At 34.5% G+C, this 21,752-nt stretch overlaps 1 protein-coding gene across 7 annotated transcripts in view; it reads left to right on the top strand.

Annotated features, from left to right (window-relative positions):
* FCHO2 (FCH and mu domain containing endocytic adaptor 2) overlaps window positions 1–21,752 on the top strand; it is a 206,126-nt gene that overhangs the window by 44,817 nt on the left and 139,557 nt on the right. For all 7 annotated transcript variants that reach the window (XM_077139486.1, XM_077139484.1, XM_077139481.1 and 4 more), the window contains exons 6-8: window positions 6,445–6,549; window positions 15,479–15,577; window positions 16,523–16,619. In XM_077139486.1, coding sequence (XP_076995601.1) covers window positions 6,445–6,549; window positions 15,479–15,577; window positions 16,523–16,619 — 301 coding nt within the window. The remainder of the gene's footprint in view (window positions 1–6,444; window positions 6,550–15,478; window positions 15,578–16,522; window positions 16,620–21,752) is intronic.

Genomic DNA, 21,752 nt, shown 5'->3' with positions numbered 1-21,752 from the left:
CATGCATAAAATACACAATTCTCAGATACTATACTATTACTAACACCTTGCATTCATGTTGAATATTTGTTACAATTGATGAAAGAACATTTTAGTAATTGTACTGTTGATGGTAGTCCATGATTTACTTAGGGTTCACTGTGTAGTACAGTTCCATGAATTTTTCTAAAATTTTTTATTCTGTTACCATATCTGCAATCTAACATTTCCTGTTATAACCACATTCAAATATACAGTTCAGTGTTGTTAATTACGTTCACAGTGTTTTGCTGCTATCACCACTATCCAGCTGTTGCTTTTAAAGTTCAATTTCCTCATTTAAGAACAAATGCTTCGACTTCCCTTTTAATAATGACTTTACGAAAGTGGTCAATTTTATTATACCAGAGCATTTAGTTTTTAATTTTTTTTTGTTTTATTTTTTTGTATACTGTATGGTGGGGTCACATTTCATTTTTTTCATGGGATATCCCATTACTGCAGCACCGTTTTGTTGAATTTTTGTTTATTTGTATTTTGTCTATTTTGCTTGTTTGTTTTTGGAAATGCCTGGGCTGTGAATCGAACCTAGGTCTCCTGCCTGGCAGGCGAGAATATCACTGAACAACTCTTTTACCTTCTTAGAGCATTTAGTTTTATAATTTTTAGCCCAAGAACTTATAATAATGTCTAAGCATTTATGCTATTTAGAAAGTTTTTTGATGTAAATACTTTGATATTGATGTATAGTTCCTTCCTATGATGCATGTTTCTTGCTTTAAAAAATACATAGATGTTCCCAGTACAATTACATTCTAAAATTCCTCTACATCCATTTATATGATACCCTTGGTTTTCTTTAAATCTTTTTGTCATTACTTAAACACCTTGTGAAAGGAAAAATTTTGTTATAACAAAAATTGTCTTCCTTTATTAATAAGTTCTTCTTTTGCCAATTTTCCAAAGTGCTTCTTAAAGTTGGTATGTAATTCCCTTAATATACTGGATTATTATTTTTACCTATCTATCAAGAACTGCTGATATAAAAAAATACAAGACAGAACTTAAAACTGTCTTCCTTCATATTTCCAAATAAAAGAAATGAAATTTTACAATGTTTCTTAGCATCATAAGGTAGTCTCCAAAAGACTTACTTATCTTCTGTTCACAATTGAGTTAATACAAGCCCTTAACCTTTGAGATGAAGACAATAATTTTGTGGTCAGATATAGTGATCAGATTAGTTCATATGCTGAGTTGAATGAATGGCCACCCCAAGATTTATAGTTTAGAGTATTGTGGGACAAATAAAGCTATGAAAATATGCTGGCTTAAAATTTTTCAATTAATATTTCTATCACTTTTACTCGCTAAAGATTTCAAGTGGCAAAGTAGTTAGAGAATATTCTAGAGACTCTTTAGTATCGGAAGAAAAAATTATGCTTCAGGAACTTCCTTCCATCTCTCAAAGTCCTGTAATTTTGAGTGTGATGAATAATGTGAAATATTTACTTTGCTTACATTCTAGAAATACATCATAGGTCTTCTATAAGGAGCAGCATTCCTCCAGGCAGTGTATTCCTTTACTTCTGTTAGATTGTAGATTCTTTTTGCATGAGAAAACAACACAGCATATGTCTCTTTGGAAAATAATCATTATTGCAAAATATTATTTGAATTTTTTCCTGTTCATTAATACATTTAAAAAAACCTAATTCAGTAATTTATTAATTTAAAGTAAAAGGTATAGAATCAATTCTTGCTTTTAAATATGGCTTATGCAGATATTTTTCAGATTTATTGTTAGATTATAAAGTGATAATTTGCATGCAGTAGCAAATAATGTTTTAATACCTCCTATATGCTATCATGGTGCTAGGTGATATGAAAGTTATTAAAGGATAAATATATGTTTTCATTTTCTGTCTCCAGGAAGTTTCCTTCTTGTTGAGAAACTAAGACATTACTAAATATTGAAAAGAGATTAGAGAAAGTGTTGATTAGTAAGATGAAAAGGGGAGATATCTTATTTTTATACAGAGCCTGTAAAAAGCATAGAAAAGAGTCTGTGAAACAAATTACTTTAAAAAGTATGGACAGTGTCATTATAGCTATATTCTTTGGTACTTTTCGATCTTTTTGAGTCTTTTTGCATATAGCACATGTCCTGAGGCGTGATCACACCTCATGCCTTTATCATTAATTAACTGACACAATTTATTAGACAAAGAATAGGTAGGAAAGAAAAAGAGTAGATAATAGGATGAGGATCAAGCAAAGAAAATGACTCTGCCCCTGGGACTACATCATTTTACTGGGCTTTGTCATTAAAAATCACTCTATGGACTATGTAGGTTGCTAATCTTTGTTGTATAGACTGAAAATTTAAGTATTTGGAAGATGAAACTAGACCATCTTGTCATAAAAGATCTAAAAGGAATCCCAGATAACCATGCTTTAGAATTGTTTCTAAAATAATTTCTAGTGAACTTGGTTACAGTATTTGGCCCAGTGAAAATACTTAGTAAATGCTAAATATCCATCTGTTCTAATTAAATGTTTGAACAAGGCTAGGCTGTAGTACAATAATAGTACTATAAAATAACATCAAATGGCCTGATAGTAGGAAAAGAGTAAAAAAAAAATCTGTAAGGAACTAACTAGAAAATTATTATGGTTTTTAGCCATTTATTTTAGGGACAGGGATCCCGGTACAACAAGTAACTCTTAGATGTAACTTAATATAACAGTGAAATATAATGATGCATATTCCTGATATTGTCCCTTAAAATAATCCATAATTATAGCAGGTACCACTTATTTTGTAGACTTGCTATATGCCAGATCCTGTGCTAAGCATTTACATAATTATATTTTATCACTACTACAGCCCTAAAAAATAGATGATATTGTTCTCATTTTAGGATTGAGAGAACTATGCAGGTCAAATAGGTAGTAAATGAGACCCAGAATTTGAATCCAGTTTCTTTGGTTTTCAAAACCAGTTTTCTTTACTTTCCAAGTAAAGTGACATCCTATGTTCTTTATTTTAAAAGACAGGAATGTATATAATATATACACTTAATATATGCAATTATATTTTTGGAAGAATGTAAAGTTGCCTTGATGTATGTATCACATGTCAAACAATTCTCTGGGTAAACCCAATTGTGTTTCCTGTTCTTATTCCTAGGTTTCTGAAAATAGCTGAAGATTAAGATACGTTGATATTGATTGGCTCTGCTCCAGATTCCCTGTTTTCCAGCTTTACTTGGCCTTCACTGGGGCTTAGCAGTCCTTTTGCCTATCTGCTCACTGTTACATCCTCTACAACTATGCTTTCAAACTGTTTTCATTCTCTAAGCTCCCAGCTCTACCTTACTCTACCTTACACTTAGCAGACCATCTCTTACCTGATTAAGAAATGAGAGATCTTTATATCCTGAAATCCTGCAGCTTCTCTTTGTTTGGTCTTCCTTAACCTCTCATTTTCTCTAGCCCTCTTTCTCTGTCTTGCTGTCTCTGAATTGATCAGTCCATTAAGGATAGTCAAGTTTCTTTTTTTTTTAAATTTATTTATTAAAAAAAATTATGAACAAACAAAAACATTAACATATAATTCTGTTATACATATATATTCAGTAATTCTCAATATCATCACATAGTTGCATATTCATCATTTCTTAGAACATTTGCATCAGTTCAGAAAAAGAAATAAAAAGACAACAGAAAAAGAAATTAAACAATAACACAAAAAAAGATTATACATACCATACCCCTTACCCCTCACTTTCATTTATCACTAGCATTTCAAACTGCATTTATTTTAACATTTGTTCCCCGTATTATTTATTTTTATTCCATATGTTCTACTCGTTTCTTGCCAAAGTAGATAAAAGGAGCATCAGAAGACAAGGTTTTCACAATCACACAGTCACATTGTGACAGCTATATCATTATTCAGTCATCCTCGAGAAACATGGCTACTGGAACACAGCTCTACATTTTCACGCAGTTCCCTCCAGTCTCTCCATTACATCTTGAATAACAAGATGATATCTACTTAATGCATAAGAATAACCTCCAGGACAACCTCTGGATTCTGTTTCGAATCTCTCAGCCATTGACACTTTGTCTCCTTTCACTCTTCCCCCTTTTGGTCGAGAAGGTTTTCTCAGTCCCTTGATGCTGAGTCTCAGCTCATTCTAGGATTTCTGTCCCACATTGCCAGGAAGGTCCACAGCCCTGGGAGTCATGTCCCACGTAGACAGGGGGAGGGTGGTGAGATTGCTTGTTGTGTTGGTTGTAGAGAGAGGCCGCATCTGAGCAACAAAAGAGGCTCTCTTGGTGGTGACTCTAAGGCCTAAATTTTAAGTAGACTTGACCTATCCTTTATGGGGTTAAGTTTCATATGAACAAACCCCAAGACTGGGGGCTCAGCCTATAGCTTTGATTGTCCACACTGCTTGTGAGAATATCAAGAATTCAACTTGGGGAAGTTGAATTTCTCACTATTCTCACCATTCCCCGAAGGGGACTTTGCAAATACTTTTGCACTCACTGATCGAATCACTCTGGGATTCATCGGCGCATCACTCTGGACAAACCAACAAAATCTCATGTCCTACCTGAGATTCCAAGTACTTATGATGTTCAATCAAACTATCTACATAAGTTATATTAGGAAATGCACTAGTCAAAATATAAATTTTGTAACAGTTTTTGCTTTAGTCTCACACATAGGTGACATTTTAAAATATTAATTACCATCTGTTTTCAGCACCCTGCAGTAATGACATTCCTTTGTTCTTCCTCATGCAAAAACATTTTTAAAATTTGTACATTTAGTCACTATTATTATACACTCTAGGCATTCCTAGATTATACCATCTCAATCTTTAACGTTCATCTTTCTTTCTGATTTCATTTATGTCCCCAGCCCTCCTCCCTCTATCATTCTCACATACAACTTCATTCAGTGTTTTAACATAATTGTATTACAGTTAGGTAGTATTGTGCTGTCCATTTCTGAGTTTTTGTATTCAGTCCTGTTGCACAGTCTGTATCCCTTCAGCTCCAATTACCCAATATGTTACCCTATTTCTAAGGATAGTCGAGTTTCTTGATAGTCATCTGTCTGCCCCAGCCCACAAGTCACACATCATCTTTCCTTTCACTTAGTCTCTGTCTTCCATAGAATTCATCTTGACTTCTAAGTTTTTTTGTTACTTTCTACCAATTTCTATGCTTAATGTATAGATTTGAACTCTTTTATGAAGTCCTTGAAGAAAAGATCTGTATCTAACAAGGAAAAGATCTGTCTAATTTAGTTTGTATTCCTTACTGCCTAATATTTAATGTTAAGTTTTTAATGTGTGAATAACATTCTTGAATTAGAATGACAATAGTGCAGTAACAGTTTTTTAAATAAAAACTTTGAAAAAACAGGCAAAAATTTTAAATAAGTATAGATTTCTGAAATACAGGAACTGAAGAACATCAAGGAAACCTATTTTTTCAACTTATGAGCTAGCTCTGTAGCTAGTAATTATGTTCAGAGAAAGAGGGAAGATTTGACATCAATAGAAAGGAGTGCCAAATATGTCCTAATGCTATTTTTTTGTACACTGTCTGGGAATTACTTTTCCAGAGTGGGTTATCATGTTCTTAGGTACACTGTACCACTATAATATGATCATATTATAATGCAATCTTACTCTGGGTTATAAAATAAGACTATTCTCTCTCTGTCAGAGAGGAAGGAGAATTAGCATTTAATTCCTGAATTATTGTGTGAATATAGCAACAACAAAAAAAATGGCTAAGAATTTGACAAAAAGTATTAAAATTAGTTATATGTCATTGTATTTGGAATTTCCAGAGAAACAACTGACAGGAGATAAATATGTATATATATATATATATATATATATATATATATATAAGAGAGTGAATAATAGGAGATTTATCATAGGAATTGTCTCATTGACTGTGGGTATTGCCAAGTCCAAATACTGTAGAGCAGGCCATAAGTTCGAAACTTGGTTGATGTTGAATTCCCCAGGCAAAACCTCAAGTTGGAAACTCCAATGAAGGTGATGAATTCCCCAAGAAAAAGCTAGCTGTCTGAAATAGAGGGAGAAGTTCTTTCTGACTGATGCAATCATTATTTCTCCTTTTAATGCATTCAGATGATTGGATGAGGTTTCTCTCATTGCTGAAGGCAGTCTCCTTTGTTAATTGCAGATGTCATCATCCATAGATGCAATCAGCTGACTAATGATTTGAATCCACAAAATAGCCTCACAGTTCCTTGACCAAACAACTGAACACCATAACCTACTCCAAGTTGACTCATGAATGAACCGTCACAGTCATGTCGAAATGTATTTTAATTTATTTCATATTAACGTAGGAAAGAAAAAAGATCATTGTGTAATTTTAAATGTTTTTGTTTTGTTATAGGCAGCTGTTAAGTCTAAGAAAGCTACAGATGCTTATAAAGTCTATGTGGAAAAATATGCATTAGCAAAAGCTGATTTTGAGCAGAAGATGTCAGAAACAGCTCAGGTTGGTATTTCAAAGGCTTTGAATCTACGTACAGATTTTATTGGTTAGGGAAACGGAATGTATTTGTGTACACAGATTAAGTAATAGACTCTTTTTCTGTCTTATAATTTTTTAGTATTATAAATGTTAAGATGTGCAGCATCAGTGTTTTTATAATGCTATTTAACAATATGCATGTTGTTTTGCAGATATAGGACCAAGATGTAATACTTTTGATGCCTTAAGGGATTATTCAAAGAGACTAAAAGAGTTATTTTAAAGATAATTTAAATGAGGGCATCGGTAGATAGTGAAAACCATGCTGATTTAAAATTCATTTTGCTTAAGAACAACACTGAAAACGATTCAGTAAAATTCATAAGCTTGAGATAAATTATATCTGATTTGGTGTTCTTGGAACCTTAATTACGGGTTTAGGTTTCAAATGAATACATTTTATGGATCATAGCTAAAATTCCCACTTCTTCCCTTCTTGTCTTCCTCTTGCTTTATTTTTCTCCTTAGCCCTCATTATTTAACATACCTTGTATTTTAGTTACTGTATTAGTCAGGATAGACTAGGTGTGCTGAAGTTACAGAAGACTCTAAAACTCTTAGTGGCTTACAATATCAATATTTATTTACATATTACAAGGTTTATTTCTTGGTACTGCTACATGTTCATCATGAGTTGACTGCAGCTCTGCTCCACATCATCTTCACTCTGGTGATAAGGTAGAGGAACCTTTCTTTGGATCATTCTTAGCCAGCATGGTTGAGGGCTAGCAATGTAGTGAGACAAACACTGACTCTTTTACCCATATTTTTTATTGTCTCTCTTCTCCTGCTAAAATGTAAATTCTGTGACAGCAGGGATATTTTTTTTGCAGCAGTTCCCAGGTGCTGGATGAAAGAAGGACTTTATGAATCTGGCTTCTTGGACTGTAAGGAGTCTTCTCTCTTGAAGTGGTCATGACTTAGATCTCAGTAAATCAAAAGACTTGTATCTTTGTCTGCTAGATGTGCTAGGTGTATACAGTATATATGTACATAAACAAATGTCTTCCTATTCTAGATGGAATTTACAGTATAGAGAGAGGAGGCAGACATTAAATACTTTGTATAATGTAAGTTAAATACTATATATAAGCTTAAATAAATAAGATTATAAATTATGATGAGTGTTATAAGGGAAAAGAACAGATTTTCGTGAGTTAAGAGTCATCTAATTTGGATTACGGAGAAAAGGAAGCCTTTTTGGAGAAGTGATATTTAAAACTGAGACGTGAGCAATGAGTAAGAGACTAATAGGACAAGAATGTTTTAGACATTGCAGGTCATGGTTCTAAAGACCAGGAGGTGTGAAAGAGCCATCACGTTCTAGAAAGTAAAAAATACTTAATCTGAGCAAGAATAGATGGTGGTAAGAAATGAGACTGAAGAGATAGGCAGAACCATGTTATGTAGGGTTCAGTAACACTGTTTTCTTCTAAGAGCACTGGGAAGCCACTGAAGGGTTTTAGGTAGGATGTGACATGATCTCACCTGTATTTTAAAAATATTATTTAGGCAGCTTTGAAAATAATGGATTATAGTGAGGTCAAAGAGAGTCAGAAGTCTAATTTGAAAGGTAAAGTAGTCAGGCGGGAAACAATGAGGGCCTGTGCGGTGACCTTGGAGAACAGGGAAATGAATGCATTTGGAGACGTCAGGGCTGGGTTGGCTAAGGGAATGCTGAAGGAGGTCAAGATCACTTCCATGTTGTAGCGTTTAAGTCTGTGTAGATAGAAATGGATGGGAAAGACTAGATGAAGAACTAGCTTGGAGAGGAGAGGGTTAGATGTTCAATTTTGAACATGTGAAGTTTGAGATATCTGTAAGATACCTAAGTGGAGACATCAAGTGGGCAGTTTCTATGGAGAATCCATGTAGTCTGGCTGGAAGTACATGCCCATAGACCCTTATCCACAATTCTGAATCCCAAAAGCTCTGAAAACCTTTTCTTTTCTGTAATTCATTTGGCATAAAACTTAACCTCAACTGACATGAGACCTTTTATAGTCTTTGTCCCTGTTAGCCTGTATACACGTTTTCCTTCCGAAATATGTTCGATAAAGAGGTGCCATCGCAGATCCTGCTGGTGGCAGGATTTTAAAGAATTTATAGTAACAGTGCCATATTATCTTTATTTAAATAATCCAAAACCTGAGAATTCCAAAACACAGTTGGTCCCACAGGGTTTGCATAAAGGACTTTGAGCCTATATAAAGAAGAGTGTCATTGGCACCCAAATTCTTGATGGAATTCACCTTTTTTAATAGCGTTTCGGGAAAAAGGACTCAGGAGCAAGCTCTGAGATACTCATCATTGAGAATGTGGTAGAGAAATAGTTATTGAGACCTGAGTAGGAGAAGCCAAAGAAGAAAGAAAACTGGAAAGTGCAATGTCATGGAAACTGAGAGAAGATACTATTTCAAGGGGAAGAGTTTAGTTTAGTTGTGTTAAATGGGGATCCAAGTCCAGAAAAAAATTCAATTTCTGTAATAACTGAGATCATTGTAGACTTTAGCAATTATTGTTATGGCTTTCAATCATTAAGAGCACTCATAAGGTATTGTTGACTTAAGCATTAAAGCAATGAGTTATCAGTGAGCATGTTTTGCCTTTCAGTTATTTAATTTTAAAAAAGAATTTTCCAGAGTCAGAGATTTTTGTTGTTGTTATTAAAAATATTTTCTAAGAAATTGCTAGCATTCCCCATTGTTTAGGGGTCCTAGACTGTAAGCTCTTACAAGTAGTCACATATATTCAGGAGTTGTAACTGTTTTTCTAAATTCTGAGATACTGAGTTATTTGTGTATAACTTGGTCGTTCCCTGAAACTTTGGGTATTTATGTGACACCTGAGACTCTAAGTTAGAGCACCGAAGCTGTGAAAGTCGACATTTCTCCATACAGCAACTGTTTGAAAAGTTGAAAAAGTGATCAGACTTCGACTAGAGATTAATAAAACTGGTCTGGATGGGACTATGGTAGAGCAAAATACAGGGTAAAGGATGATATGGTCCATATTTTAAAATTTCAACTTCTGTATGAGACCAAAGGGAGAGATACTTGTTTGGTACAAAATTTATAGTTTGGGTAGTACATTATCTAATTTAACTTGTATGGTCAGTTTAGTTGAACACCATAAATACCTGGTATCTTGTATAGAGAATGAGATCTTATTGGTTTGTATAGGTTAGTGTGATTCCCTGATATATCCCAGAGTAATTTGGGCAGAGATTACAAAAGTATTTGCAAAGTTCCCTTGGGGGATTGGGGAGAAAGGAGGAAATATGAAACTTCCCTACTTGGGGAATTCCTGATGTTCTTGCAAGCATGATGATACTCTTGCAACCAATTCAGTAGTCTGAGCCCTCGATTTTGGGGTTAGCCCCTATGACACTTAGTCCTGCAGAGGAGAAGCTAAGCCTACTTATGGTTATGCTTAAGAGTCACCACCCCCAGAGAACCTCTTTTGCCACTCAGATGTGGCCTCCATCTCTAAACCAACTTGGTAGATGAACTCACTGCCTTCCCTCTTACATGGGGCCTGACTCCTGGGGGTATAAATTTCCCTGGCAATTGTGGGACAAGACTCCTGGGATGAATTGGAATCCAGCATCATGGGATTGCGAAAGCCTTCTTGACTAAAAGGGTGAAGAGAGAAATGAGACAGAATAAAGTTTCAGTGGCTGAGAGATTTCAAACAGAATCAAAGAGTTTATTCCGGAGGTTATTCCTATGCATTATGTAGATATTCCTTTTTAAAGTTTATGGTATATTGGAGTGGCTAGAGAGAAGTACTTAAAACTGCTGAGCTGTGTTCCAGTAGCCTTGATTCTTGAAGATGATTGTATTAACTATTTGGCTTTTACAGTGTGACTGTGTGATTGTGAAAACCTTGTGTCTGATGCTCCTTTTATTCAGGGTTTGGATAGACGAGTAAAAAATAAGGATAAAAAAGTAATTACTAGGGAGGTGATCAGGGTGAAAAATTGGGTAGATTGAAATACCAGTGAGTGTGGTCTGTCAGTGGGAGAGATGGGTAAGGGTTATGGGGTTTATGAGTTTTTTCTTTTTATTTCTTTTTCTGGAGTGATGCAAAGGTCCTAAAAATGATCGTGAAAAAATACACAACTATGTGATGATATTGTGAGCCATTGATTGTATACTATGATGGGCTGTATGTGTGTGTGAAGATTTCTCCATAAAAATATTTTAAAAAGAAAGAAATTGCCAGCATTCATCTTTTGTTCTCTTATTTTGTTCTTTGTCATTACTTTTTTTTTCCAAAATGATACTTTAACGTGGTTATGCTGCCATTTTCAAAATAGGGGTGTTAATTTATTTGAGCTGATGTGTGAGCTGCCTTTAAGTAAGGATGTTGGTTATGGTTCCTCCCTTCCCCTCCCTTCTCCTCTTCTCCCTTTTGTCCCCTCCCCTCTCCTCTCCTATTGTCTCTCTCTTATGGTATGCTTTACAAAGGTGTATGTTTATTCTCTTCTCTGTGTATTCCTCCTGTCCTCCCTCCCCACAGAGCAGATTAACTGTTATTTCTTAATAGAGAGTAGACTTACTTTTGAGTTATTTAGAAGTGAGAATAATTCTCTTACTTCTCTTTCTTTTGTCCCAGGCTATGTAGGTTGATCTAATCACAGTAGGAAGGAGCCTGTCAGTCTAGTGGCAGGATCTGTATTTACTAGTGGGAAAATAAACTGAGGCCCAAGGATGAAAGGGGTTAGAATTTACTTGGAATATTTGTGATTTAAGTTTATTTAATGTGGATTGGAAAGAAGAATGATTACAATAGTGATTTTCTTTGTGCTCGTATTTTTTAACTGCCATTAGTTAATGGGACATTGGAAAAAATTTTGAAGCAGAATATGGAGATTTTGTTTATTTTAAAGCATTCAGATGGGTAGAGTATGAAAACTTTGAGATTTACTGACTTACGCCCTCAAATGAAAGAATTTTAGAATTAGCTTATATGTATCTCCAGTGGCTAATAGACTGTGCTTTTTGAAAAACTAATGTAACAATACATATGAACACAATGAATTTGAAATTACAAGGAGAAAAAAGTATATCTGATTTGTTCAGGAACATTCATGCATTTTAAACTCTAGAGACTAGACTCATTTCTCATTGTTTATTTTTTCTGGGCGTGATGTCACTCATTTTTGAAGAATTTTGAAGACTGTTTTATAGCACTGCCCCTCCCCCGTTGCCTGTGTCAAAAAGAATCACAAGATCATCTGAATCATGCTTTGAGTTTATATGTGGCTTCATACTTCAAGATATTCTAAATAATTAAGAATCTGCTTTATTCAGTGTAGCTGTTTCAAAAGGAAATAGACTTTAAAAGGAATATGCAGTTTCCTTTGAATTAACATCAACCTTCTAAAATTAACGGCTATATGAGCAAATTTTCCTGTATTTTGGGATACTTATAAGAAAATTATTTTTTCATTAAGTTGATGAAATTTAAGCTGAGCTACTTCTTAGAATACAGTCATGCTCTTGCTCAATATTCCTCGCTTGAGAATCGTTTAGGCTCTTTAAATAGTGGTGTTCTCATTGACTTGGTCAAAATCAATCCATGACAAGCCCTCTATTTTCACTCTTCGTTCCTCATAATTAAACTGATTTATGTTTTAGGCTGTTGCTGCCTTACTGCCAAAACTGTAATTTCACAATAATTGAATCTTTACAGAATCTTACCATTTGTACAAATGTGAATTTGATAATTTAGCTTAGTGATTTCTAGTCATGTGACTCAGTGCTGAAAAAAATCAGACTTTAAATATGTGGTGAAGAATTTAATTTGATGAATTAACTAGAGAAAAACAGCAAGGCATTTAGGCCTATTCCTTGAAACTGAATTAATTTGACAAAAAAATTAGCTAATAAGGTTTGTGCAGTAGAAATCCTAAGTACATTTTGTTCGAAAATGGCATTTCCCAACCTTGTTTTGAGGAATATTAGTAGACATTCAGGGGAGAAGAAAAAAGTGTTGTGTAGCCAAAGTGGAAACCACTAAGCAAAGTGAAACAAGTTTTGTCATTTCAGTGTTTTTCAGAGCTTTTATTATGTTTGTTGTGAAGTCAAGGCTAGAACTATTTTTCTTCCTGCAGAATAAATATCCGAATAACTTGGGAATTTTTCCCAAATAATATTCTCACCTTCCTCCAACCCCATCCCCCAGGTAGTAGAGAAGACTCTCAGTGTGTTTTGTGATTTGAAAACATCCCTCTGTGTTAACTGAACAAAGGTGGTAGACTTTTAAAAAATTTTTCATTGATACAACAATGTGCAAGCACATACCTTCTTAACATACAAACATTCCATACATGGTGTACAATCAATAGCTCACAGTATCCTCACATAGCTGTATATACATCGCCATGATCATTTTTTAGAAATTTGCATCACTCCAGAAGAAGAAATAAAAAGAAAAAACTCATACATACCATACCCCTTACCCCACCCTCTCTTTGACCACTAGTATTTCCGTCTATCCAATATATATATTTTTAAATTTTAACATTTGTTCCCCCTATATTTATTTATTTAAAATTTATTTTGTATTATCAAGCCAAAACAATAACATGAATGTTCTTAACATACAAACATTCTGTGTATGGTGTGTAATCAGTGGCTCACAGTATCCTCACATAGTTGTATATTCATCACCATGATCATTTTTTAGAACATTTGCGTCACTCCAGAAAAAGAAATAAAAAGAAGAAAAACCTCACATATACCATACCCCTTACTCCTCCCTCTCTTTGGCCACTAGTATTTCCATCTACTCAATAGATTTTAACCTTTGTTCCCCATATTTTTTTCTGTACCCCTTACCACTCCCTTTCATTGTTCACTAGTATTTCAATCTACTCAGTTTATTTTAACATTTGTTCCCCTTATTGTTTATTTATTTTTAATCCATATTTTTACTCATTTGTCATTACCGTAGATAAAAGGAGCATCAGACACAAGGTCTTCACAATCACACAGTCACATTGCAAAAGCTATATCATTATACAATCATCTTCAAGAAGCGTGGCTACGGGAACACAGCTCTGCAGTTTCAGGCACTTCCCTCTAGCCTAGTACACCTTAATCTATAAAGGGGATATCTATGTAATGCATAAGAATAACCTCCAGGATAACCTCTCGACTCTGAAATCTCTCAGCCACTGATACTTTATTTTGTCTCATTTCTTTCTTCTCCCTTTCAGTCGAGTAGGCTTTCTCAATCCCTTGATGCTGAGTTTCAGCTCATTCTAGGATTTCTGTCCCATGTTACCAGGGAGTCTTACACCCCTGGGAGTCATATCCCATGCAGAGAGGGGGAGGACAGTGAGTTTGCTTGTTATGTTGGCTGAGAGAGGGAGAGTCCACATCTGAGCAACAAAAGAGATTCTCTGGGGGTTAATTTTAAGTAGTTTAGCCTGTCCTTTTCAGGGATAAGTTTCATATGAACAGACCCCAAGATTGAGGGCGTTAGCCTATTGATTTGGTTGTCCCCACTGCTTACGAGAATATCAGGAATTCTCCAAATGAGGAAGTTGAATTTTCCCCCTTTCTTGCCATTCCCCCAAGGGGACTTTGCAAATACTTTTTTATTCACTGTTCAAATCATAGTGGTAGATTCTTGTCTGATGCACTCAAATGACCAATTCCTGAGACCCCAGGGTTTCAAAGAGAAAAAAAGTTTATTGCTAGGTGCAAAGCAGGAGATCAGATGGCCTATCGCCCCCAAAATCTGTCTCTCTGAACTGCAGTAATTCTGGTATTTATAGCATTGAAAGATGGGCAGGTTTTAAGATAATGAGCACAATTGGCTGCAGATGATGTAATTAGAGGTGATTTAATATTGAGCATGGGCAGATTGATTATATGCTTATTCACAGAACATATGTAAGAAAATGGCAGCCTTAATATGATTATGGGCGTGATTTTTAGTATTATAATGAAGTATAAGTGACTTGTAGGTTAAAGTCTAAGCTACTGTGCTTGTCAAATGGGCCCATTTTGGTTAGATCCAGTTTCGGTCATCAAAATAACTTTGAACTTGGGGTGGGTTAGTTCTGGGCTGACCCAAGATTTTTTATTAATCCTTATTAATAAACATAGGGGCTGTCTTTAGTGATCACAAGACTCTAAAGTCGAGGAACTAGGTAAGTTGGTACAAGGTTAGTCACAAGGGTTTTATAATCACAAGGCCAGAAGATAAAGGCTATACAGTCATTATCAGAGATTAAGGCAGCTGGATTACATTTCATAGATTTTGGGTATTTCCCTCTGTCTAATATACCAGAAGGTAAAAGAAATTTCTGTTTTTAGTAATCATAAACATCCTTAAATCTTAACATCTTGTTTACATTGGTGATTCTGATACATCCCCACCTTTGGCTGGGAATTGCTGAGGTAGAGTGTATAGGGTTCCTAAATTTGTTTCAGTACTGACTGTCTCTTTCGGAGATTATTCACATTTCAAGGATCTATGGGCTAGATTGTAAGTGTTCAGAAGTAAGCTGTAGTTTTTGCTTGGCCAACTAATAGTTTTTCAGTTTTGAAATCCTTCTTCCTTGGTTTTTGTGGTCTTTTTCTCAGTCTTTTTCTAATTTGTTGACCATTAGAGATTTTTACATGTGATGTCTTTGAACTCTGATAAAATTCATATTTGCCTAAAGTATGCTATAATAAAAAGTTAATTTTTCTCAACACCGAATTTCAGTATTTCTACTAGACCCATTTGCCGAGAAGCATCGTTTAAAATTATGTAATAATAGTAACTTGAAATTTAGTTAGCTGCATTGATGATTTCTAAAAGCTCTCTTGATACAAGGATATGTGTGTGTATGTATTTGTATATAAAATTTTTCATATTTGCTACCCAGAAATTTCAAGATATTGAAGAAACTCATCTCATTCATATAAAAGAAATTATAGAATCTTTATCAAATGCTATAAAGGAAATTCATTTGCAAATAGGCCAGGTAAGTTGAACTGATTCATGACATTTTTATGTTCACTTATGGCTCTTTAAAATTCTTTTATCACCATGTCCAAAGCCTGTAATATCATTCTGAATTATGTCAGATAAAGAATATGCATTTTCATGAATTAAATAGGAAATAATTTTTTGGCCACCGAGGATGTTAATTCAAATTAATTTTTGAAATTAACTCTGTCCAGTTCTCTTTACGTTAAAATTCAAAGTATCCAATTCACTTTTTTTCAGGTTTTACTATTTTTAAATTTAGTGTAACTTTAATAAGTTATAGTACTTGTGCTTAGAAATGTTGTAAAAATACCAGAGGTTTGTTTGATATTTTGGGGTGTGTTGAAATATCGTAAAGAAAGATGAAGTCTGTTACTCTTTTTTTTTTATTTAAAGTCCAAAACTATTTTCATTGTCTATATAAGTTTTATTATGAGAATCGTGTTTCTAAAGCACTCAAAGACAGGAGAAAGAAACTGCCTTGATTTCTAAAGCCATGAGGCCATATCATGAGGGATTAATGTAAGCTGGGGTTGGTTCCCACAGACCTACTAAAACTATGAGTTAAGTAACACTGCATGTTAGACAGAATTTCTTAAAAGTCCCTGGGACAAAAAATAGTTGTTTTGTTGTAATGAACTTTAATTTATTTGTATATGTTTTTTTTTTTAAAGAGAGAGGAAGGGAAGGAAAGACAGAGAGAAGGAAGGAAGGGAGGAAGAAAGGGAAACATCTTTAAACATTTTCTTGTTTTTATTGTATTTTGTTTGTTTGTTACATGGGCTGGGGCCGGGAATCGAACCGAGGTCCTCCGGCATAGCAGGCAAGCACTTTGCCCGCTGAGCCACCGCGGCCCGCCCTGTATATGTTTTATCTGAAATAAGTTAAGTGAGAATATTTGTGGAAGAAGAAAAAGTCTATCTTTATTTCATTTTAATAGGTCCATGAAGAATTCATAAATAACATGGCTAACACCACAGTTGAAAGTTTGATACAAAAATTTGCTGAGTCAAAAGGCACTGGGAAGGAAAGACCTGGTAAGATGAGAAATTCTACAGGAAAACATTTTCAAATTTCCTATCCAGTAATGTTAAAATATGTTTGCCTTTAATTCTCATGTGTAGGGAATATTTTTAACTGTAGTATTGCATATCTGAACTAACATTTCCAAAACTATATAATGTAACTCTTAGGACATTTCTTCTCTCACATATGTTAAATTAAGATTTTGTTTGACCTTTAGTGTTTAATAATTTAATTACTGAAAATGGCTATTATAGCTTTATTAAATTATTCTATTGTAGCATAATTAGATTTTCAGAAGTAGAGTTAGCAACAGAAAACTAATTTAATAAATGAAAGATTAGGAGAAAATATAGACCCCTCAGAGCATTGAGGCTAATATAAACATTTCTTAATATTTCATACCTTTGTTCTTTTTCACTTACATATGCATTCAACAAATAATTTATTGAGTTCTAATGGTATACTGACGCTCTTTTGAATACTTGGGGATACACCAATGAAGAAATGAATGCAATCCTGGTTCCAGTTTTATGAACAGATGATTATAGGAGTCCTCAAGTCTACTTTTAATAAACATGTTATGATACATCAGATGTAATAAGATCTGTTTGCTGTCCCCTGCTCGGCCTACCTACAGTCTTTCAGATTTCTTGAATCTATTCATTAATTTCTGTACCATGTACTTGCAATGTACTTGTTTCACTCCACAAGTAAAAATATATTTAGTCCAATAAAGAAATTATAATATGGTATAGAATTTAGGAAAATGGATGTGACTTATGGAGAAGGCTGGGAACCATTTGTTTTCCATACAATTTACAGAACGAGGCTTAAAACTTAAATCATCGTCAATTAATTCTTTCCCACATTTCATTAATTTTCAGTTGTGCTAGTTTTGTTCCTCCAGACCTCCTTCCGTGCTTCCTTTCCCTGCCTGATTAATTGCAGCAGGCTTTTAACAAGTTTCTCATCCCGGTACAGTAGAGATTTCTTCTCCAGTCCATTTTATGTTACAGCACATGTGTCTTTTGACTTTGCAGTTATGAACTTCAAAATGCACTGCTCATAAATCTTTGGATTTTCATTGTAGCCGGAATGAAATTTTGGATTCTGACTTGGATTCAAAGCCCTTTACAGTCTGGCTCTAACTGGTCTTTAGTTTTGCTTTCCATTTTCCCTTTTCCTTTTCTATTTTTCCTATACTATTGGCAATCTAAACTACTTGCTGTTCTTTACATGTCTCTCCTCTCTTCCTTTTTTTTTTCCTTAGTACTTTTGTGACCTTTATATCCTTAATGTGTAAAATGTTCTTACTCTAGAAAATGCTATTTCTCATTTCTTTGTTACCCCACATCTTCCTGTTTGTTAATGACTGAACTCTTAAAGAACCAAGTTATGTGTCATCTCTTCCATCAAAACTTCCAGAGAAGTCTAACTGTACCTTTTTTCTAACATTGTTGCTGTGTACCTGTGAAGAAAAGTTCCATTTTGATTCAGCTGTTTATCTTCTCTATGTGTAAACAGTATGCTTTCATTGTTGAATGAACGAACAAATGGGCATATTATGGTCAGGTTAGGATGTTAAGGAGATTGGAATGGATGGATTTACTGTTAGAAAGGTCTTGGTGAGTGAGTACTAAATAATTAAAATTAATGTTTATAATTAATTAATGTATAATTAACATATTCTGCCAGGTACTGTACCTCCCTTTGCTGGCAGTCTCTCATTTGATCTTCAGCAAACCTTTGAAGTGGGTACTATTTCCATTTTACAGGTGAGGTAATTGTTGAGCGATTAAATGATTGATGCCTAAGCTTTTGCATGGTAGAACTGGAATTCACTTCAGGATTCCTTAGCTTTGGAGAAATTAGAATAGAACTAAGTATAGATTTATAGAGAGAATAAGAATATTGAGATACATAGATACAGAATATCATGACACTTTAAAACTGCTTGTAAAGAGATTAAAAGTGAAGACTGGAAAGGTTTTACTCAGGAGAGACTTAAGTAAAAACAATTTAAGACAAATAGAATTTTTATACTGAGCATTTAGAGATGTTGATGGAATGGAAGCAAAGATATATTGGCTGGTTAAAAATGTGTTAGACATAAATCTGACAAGTTTGATGGATTCTATCAATGTCAGTATCATGGTTGTGATATTAAACTACAGTTTTGCAAAATGTTGCCTTTGGGAGAATCCATTTAAGTGTACTATTATTTTTTACAATTGCATGTGAATCTGTAATTATCTCAATAAAAATTGTATTTTAAAAAAGTGCCTTGGAGCCATGGGACTTGAGGTAAATTGTGAACCTAAACTGATGAACCATATCTTTCTCCTCTGAATCATAAATGATCCAGATTATATTTAAGCGAAAAGAAAGATATGCATATAGAGGATCAGCTTGATGTTGAACTGAATCAATATTTTTCTTAAATGATTAAACCAGAGAAAAATTTGAACATTAAAATATATTCTGAATCAAGCCAGTTTTAATTTTGATTGGCATTTTTTAGTGCACTTCTTTCCCCTAATGTAACTTTTCCTACTGTATTTTTGCTTCCACAGCTCCTTTTTTGTTGTTGTTTTTTTTAAGAATAAGCTGGCAGTAAATTTATTAGATACTGTTGTGGTTTGCTAGCTGCTGGAATGCAGTTTACTAGAAACAGAATGGCTTTTCAGAAGGGAAATTTAGTAAGATTCTAGTTTGCAGTTCTAAGGCTGAGATAATGTCCCAATTAAAACATGTCTATAGAAATGCCCAATCTAAGGCATTAGGGAAAGATACCTTGATTCAAGAAGGGCGATGAAGTTTAGGGTTTCTCTCTTATCTGGAAAGGCATGTGGCGAACACAGTGTCATCTGCTAGCTTTCTCTCCTGGCTTCCTGTTTCATGAAGGTCCCCTGGAGGCATTTTCCTTCTTCATCTCCAAAGGTCACTGGCTGGTGGACTCTCTGCTTCTTATGGCTATGTTGTTCTCTGCTCTTTCAAATCTCCTTGCTTTCTCTCTTGTAGTTCTCTAGCTTTTTCTAAAGTGCTTCTTCTTTTAAAGGATTCTGGTAAAACCAATCAAGACCCACCTGGAATGGGTGGAGACATGTCTCCACCTGATCAGATTTAATACCCACACTGATTTAGTCACACTTCCATGTTTCCAACATACAGTGCTGAATAAGGATTAGAAAAGATGGCAGCCTTTATAAAATGGGATTAGGATTAAAACATTATGTTTCTAGGGTACATAAATCATTTCAAACCAGCACAGATACACATTTAAGAAGACATGCAGGCCCTCTTGCAAGTAAAAATGGAGGGTGAGAGGTCCCCAACATTGGGACTGTCTGCTTTTATTGCTTTGTTTCACTTATTTGCCTCCCACTTCTTGTTCAAAGTCCTTCCTCTTACCCTCCCTTCTCTCCTTCCTGGGCTTTTACTGCTACTTTGCTTATATGCCAGTGTCAGCCAATGACTGACAAGTATGCAATGTGTGTAGTGCACAATTTCTCTTCCTTTGCTCATGGTAGATATTACCAGGTTATGGCTCTCTGTCCAGAGAAGACCTCAAGATCCTGGTGCTGCAGGCAGTCGCTGCCACTCTTGAGAGTTGATAGGCAAGTTGAAACCTGTCACTCCTGGCTTAACTCAAAACTCTTTGCTTGCAGGTGTTAAAAAGCCAATTTAAACTAGCTTAAGGGAAAAAGAACATTTATTGGTTTTTACGACTTCAAAGGACTGGAATGGATTCAGGGACCAAATGGATGTTATCAGGATTTTGTCTCTTTTTTTCTCATTTCTGCTTGTGTCAAGTCCTTGACATTAGTTTCATAAAGTCCTACTGTAGACTTACTTTCCAGTATCAGGGGAAGTGGGGATCAGCAGTCCCAGGTCTGTGTCAGTCTAGTTTAGAGCCCTAGTAGAAAAAATCTTTTCATACTGTCAACATGCTAATTTGGGGGAAGGTTTTGTTTTTGTCACATGCCTGTTTGAATTAGTCATTGTGTTTAGGGTAATGGGGTATTATAAATAGCTGTAACTAGAAGGAAAAAGTTATCTAATTCACTTTGTCTTAAAATCATGAAATTTTATTGCTTAGGGGACCTTAAAAACAATTTAGTCCCAAACGCTTCATTTAACACAAAGAAGTATTTGGAATTTATCTAACATGTCATTATTAATTGTATCATTTAATATAGACTTTCAGGTGAATTACAAAGTGTGTCAATTCTGAGAAATTTTGCTTACTTAACGTATGGAAATTCATTCAAATGTTCTACCTCCCAACATGCTCATATTTTCTCCATGGAAAACATCGACATATGTATGCAGTTTTTTCATAAAGTCCCTTCTGTTGTTTAAATATTCTATAGCTGTTCATCTGAAATGGTCTTTACACTCACTGCCTGATTTATTTGAAATTCCAGACATTTAGATCGTGTTTATTTTCCTATTTGTGGTATAGTGTAGTACTTATCTTTGTAGTTTGTGGTCTGCTCTTTACTGGCAGTGAGTTTTAAGTCTCAAGGTCCTTATCTGTAAGTGGGAATAATAATAATAGAACTGTCTCATGGGTTGTTGTGAGGTTTTCATGAGATAATCTAACATTTATTAAATACTCATTAAGTGTTATTTTCAAAAGTTAATACACTCCTGAATTAATAGGTAGCTAATAATGGATATTGTATCTTTATGCATTTAATTTTACTGACCTCAAGATATACCAAGTTATGTAGGAATTACTTGTAGCTAGACAGTAAGTGATAAGAGGGAGGCTAAGAATGTTGATGATATTTCCTTGCCTAGAATGACTAAACCCAGAAAGAGCTGCTATTTCAGGATGACTGTTGATATTGTATATATGGCTTTCAAAAAAACTGGTCCTACTTCCTTTTTAAAAAAGGGATGTTGTAGAGTGGAGTAGAAGGTATACTTACTTCTTTGTTAAGCTTGATTTGGGCACCTACGTACAGCTCTTGCAATGTATTTGTTCACTTTACAGATACATGAACAAATGAGTTTAGGGCTCCATTGCACTTAATGAAAGTTTTATGTTTGTTTCTCAGAAAAATGACTTACACAGATTTTTGTATGTGGTTATATACAATTCATGGTCTCAGTGGATTACATTTTATAAACTGTGT

This window comes from Tamandua tetradactyla, chromosome 21 (genome assembly GCF_023851605.1).
Source record: "Tamandua tetradactyla isolate mTamTet1 chromosome 21, mTamTet1.pri, whole genome shotgun sequence".
NCBI lineage: Eukaryota > Metazoa > Chordata > Mammalia > Pilosa > Myrmecophagidae > Tamandua > Tamandua tetradactyla.
The sequence above is the reverse complement of the archived record's forward strand: the minus strand, read 5'-3'. Positions and strand labels throughout refer to the sequence as shown.